Below are 3,732 nucleotides of genomic sequence, written 5' to 3'. Positions count from 1 at the left end.
TTTCCTTTATTGGCATTGATTAAACTAGAGTAGTAGTGGGTTTTGGTGCTAGCAATGGAGTCCCTATAACGTAAGATATGGTTATTGTACATTTCTTTGTGAATAGTGAGACCAGTTTTTCTGTAGAGACGTTCAAGTTACCGACCTTTGGCTTTCATGAGACAAAGATCGGAAGTGAACCAAGGGGCAGAGACAGAAAATGAAATAGTTTTGGTTTTTACGGAGCAAGGGAATTAAAAATATAGTGGAGTCCAGTGTTGTAATGAGAGACGAGATTGTCAGGGGTGGATAGATTGTGAGTGTCAGAGAGGCAGAAGGAGTGAATACTTGAAGTGAGAGTGGCGGGGTTGATATTTTTTATATTCCGAAATGAAATAAGGCATGGTATTTTAGATATGGATAGAGTGAGTTTTACAGTAAATGAGAGGAGAAAGTGGTCAGTTATGGGGAGTTCATCAGCTGTAAGATCAGAAGGGGTGACACCAGAGCAGCAGATTAAGTCCAGAATATGTCCTTTACAGTGTGTTGGAAAAGTAATATGTTGCTGACATCCAAAACTGTCAAGGCATGAGGTAAAGTCTTTGGTGAGAGGCAGATTGATATTGTCCATGTGGATATTGAAATCGCAAGGAAAGCAGCAAAATCATTTAAAAATTCTCTAATCAGTTTAGGGGGTCGGTAGACAGTAGCAATGATGGTTGGAGTGGGGCCAGACAACATGCAAACGGCAGATTCAAATGAGCTGGAGACACGCACAGACACCAGCGAGACTTTCCACTTCTCGCTGTAAATTATTGCGAGACCTCATCCCCGACCAGAGCCACTGGGTTGACAGATGTAAACAAACCCACTAGGAGTGGATTCATTCAGTTGAGAAAAGTCGTTGGGTTGTTGCCATGTCTCGGTTAAACAAAGAAAGTCTAACTTACGATCGGAGATTGGACAATTAGCAATGTCTGAAGCATGTTCGCCAAAATAGCACTAGGCAATAAAAATGAAAGAAACTTTGCTTAGCTTAGTGAAGATGTCCCGAGATTAATTAAAGGTGAAATGGCAAGTTGTTAGTGGATGCTTTGATTCTTCTTGAATATCTTGCTTCTTCCAGCAGGGAAGCAGATCTCGTGTAAAGTTGTTGGGTCAGTCGTATTAGTACAACTTTGTAGATGAATTGCGGGCAAGCGGTGATATCTCAGATCATTATTTAGTTTTGTGCAAACTTCATATAGTCAAGTCACCTTTATTCATATATCACTTTAAACAAAATACATTGCGTCAAAGCAACTGAACAACATTCATTAGGAAAACTGGGAGAAACCAGGCTCAGTTGGGGGGCCAGTTCTCCTCTGACCAGACGAAACCAGCAGTTCAATTCCAGGCTGCAGCAAAGTCAGATTGTGCAGAAGAATCATCTGTTTCATGTGGTCTTGTCCTGGTGGTCCTCTGAGACAAGGTCTTTACAGAGGATCTGTATCTGGGGCTCTAGTTGTCCTGGTCTCGGCTCTCTTTCAGGGCAGTAGAGGTCCTTTCTAGGTGCTGATCCACCATCTGGTCTGGATACGTACTAGATCCGGGTGACTGCAGTGACCCTCTGATCTGGATACAGACTGGACCTGGTGGCTACGGTGACTTCGGAATAAGAGAGAAACAGACAAATATTAGCGTAGATGCCATTCTTCTAATAATGTAGCAAGTATATAGGGTGTTATGGGAAGTGTTTCCGGTTCCGGTTTACCTAATTAATGCAGCCTAAAAATCCTTTAACAGATTTGGATATTAAAAGCATATTAGTATGTTATGTGTATGCCAGGTTAAAGAGATGGGTCTTTAATCTAGATTTAAACTGCAAGAGTGTGTCTGCCTCCCGAACAATGTTAGGTGACTCACGTCACTTCCTGTTTGTTGTTGGCGGCTGTACTGCGTTTGAGCTCCGTCACTATATTCTTTTCATTGACTATTTTTAACTCAAAAATCAATTTTATACATCATCGTTTCCGTTTATATAACGTGTGAATATATCCTCTATTGTATTCTACAACAAAAACAATCAGAGTGCCTCGCTATCACTAGTTTTATTTTGATCTCCCGGGTCTGCTATTAGCTTTTAGCCCGTTAGCATCAGCGGCGTGGTTGCAGCTAACTGCGCTTACATTGCTAATACTCTATTCACACACATTACCACTGCTGTACTCACTGTTACTTGCTTTAATGGCGGATGAATGTCTCCACTCTGTGCAGCTCGAGCTCGAGGCCGTGAGAAAGCAGATTCGCGACCTGGAGGTGAGGCAGGCCCAGCTGAGAGAGCGGAGAGCCGCGCTGGAATCATCCCGGGCTGACGCTCACAAGTCCGGGGTAAGTATACAGCGATCTGCTAACAGTCCCACCACGTCTACTCCGTGTGTTTCTCTGCACAGGCCCAGTGCACCCAGGACGCGATCTTCCCAGATGTCCTTCACTGCGACGCCGGGACACCACGGACCCTGGGTGCATCCACAGTGGAGGATGCGAGCCGGGTCCCGGGCGACGACTTCTCCCCCTCCTGCCTTCGACATCTCCATCCGGAACCGCTTCGCTCCCCTCCGCGAGACAGGACGCGACGCTGTGATCATCGGAGACTCCATCGTCCGACACGTAAGTGCTACGTTAGCCGAAGGTAAAGTGCACACTCATTGTTTGCCTGGTGCTCGTGTTCTCGATGTTTCTGCGCAGATACCCGCGATCCTGAAGGCCGACGAGAGCCCCAGAGCGGTCGTGCTTCACGCCGGGGTTAACGACACCACGCTGCGGCAGACGGAGACGCTGAAGAGGGACTTCAGCAGCCTGATCGAGACGGTTCGCAGCACGACGCCCGCGGCGACGATCGTCGTGTCAGGACCATTGCCCACGTATCGACGAGGACACGAAAGGTTCAGTAGACTTTTCGCTTTAAATGAATGGTTGTTGTCATGGTGTAAAGAACAGAAACTGCTATTTGTTAATAACTGGAATCTTTTCTGGGAGCGTCCTAGGCTGTTTCGCGCTGATGGATTACACCCCAGCAGAATCGGAGCGGAGCTGCTCTCTGACAACATCTCCAGGACACTTCGCTCCATGTGACTAGTAAGACAATTCTCTAATAACTATTATGATGAGTTTTGTTCCACCCGCTTACATGATAAAAGTACTTGCGCTGTAAAAACTATTAAGACTGTGTCTGTTCCCCGAATAGTGAGGTCAAAATATAATGTAGGATCTAGAAAAAATCTTATCGTAATTAAACCAGAAAAATTTAAAGTAAATGAACAAAAACAATTTTTAAAGTTTGGGCTCATAAATATTAGATCACTCACACCCAATGCAGTTATTGTAAATGAAATGATCACAGAAAATAATTTTGATGTACTCTGCTTGACTGAAACCTGGCTAAAACCAAATGATTATTTTGGTCTAAATGAGTCTACTCCACCGAACTACTGTTATAAGCATGAGCCCCGTCAGACTGGTCGTGGCGGAGGTGTTGCAACAATATATAGTGATATTCTCAATGTTACCCAGAAAACAGGATACAGGTTTAACTCTTTTGAAATACTTCTGCTAAATGTTACACTGTCAGACATGCAAAAGAAGTCTAATGTATCTCTTGCTCTGGCTACTGTGTATAGACCACCAGGGCCGTATGCAGAATTCCTAAAAGAATTTGCTGATTTCCTCTCAGACCTTCTAGTTACAGTTGATAAGGCGCTAGTCATGGGAGAT

At 44.5% G+C, this 3,732-nt stretch overlaps 1 protein-coding gene across 3 annotated transcripts; it reads left to right on the top strand.

Moving 5' to 3' along the window:
- The first annotated feature begins 2,187 nt into the window (after positions 1-2,187).
- On the top strand, positions 2,188-3,106 carry LOC132152609 (uncharacterized). 3 transcript variants are annotated; one of them, XR_009436554.1, is made up of 4 exons: positions 2,188-2,349; positions 2,412-2,628; positions 2,707-2,903; positions 3,006-3,106. XR_009436554.1 is itself a non-coding variant. In XM_059561363.1 (3 exons), the coding sequence occupies exons 1-3, from the start codon at positions 2,206-2,208 to the stop codon at positions 3,091-3,093; spliced, it is 708 nt and encodes a 235-aa protein (XP_059417346.1). In that variant the 5' UTR covers positions 2,188-2,205; the 3' UTR covers positions 3,094-3,106. The 3 variants fall into 3 exon arrangements, 2 of the variants coding, with proteins under 2 accessions (XP_059417346.1, XP_059417345.1); XM_059561363.1 differs by having other exon boundaries at positions 2,188-2,628; XM_059561362.1 differs by having other exon boundaries at positions 2,188-2,903.
- Positions 3,107-3,732: the final 626 nt, after the last annotated feature.

Source organism: Carassius carassius, chromosome 11 (assembly GCF_963082965.1).
Source record: "Carassius carassius chromosome 11, fCarCar2.1, whole genome shotgun sequence".
In the NCBI taxonomy this organism is placed as follows: domain Eukaryota; kingdom Metazoa; phylum Chordata; class Actinopteri; order Cypriniformes; family Cyprinidae; genus Carassius; species Carassius carassius.
The sequence above is the reverse complement of the archived record's forward strand: the minus strand, read 5'-3'. Positions and strand labels throughout refer to the sequence as shown.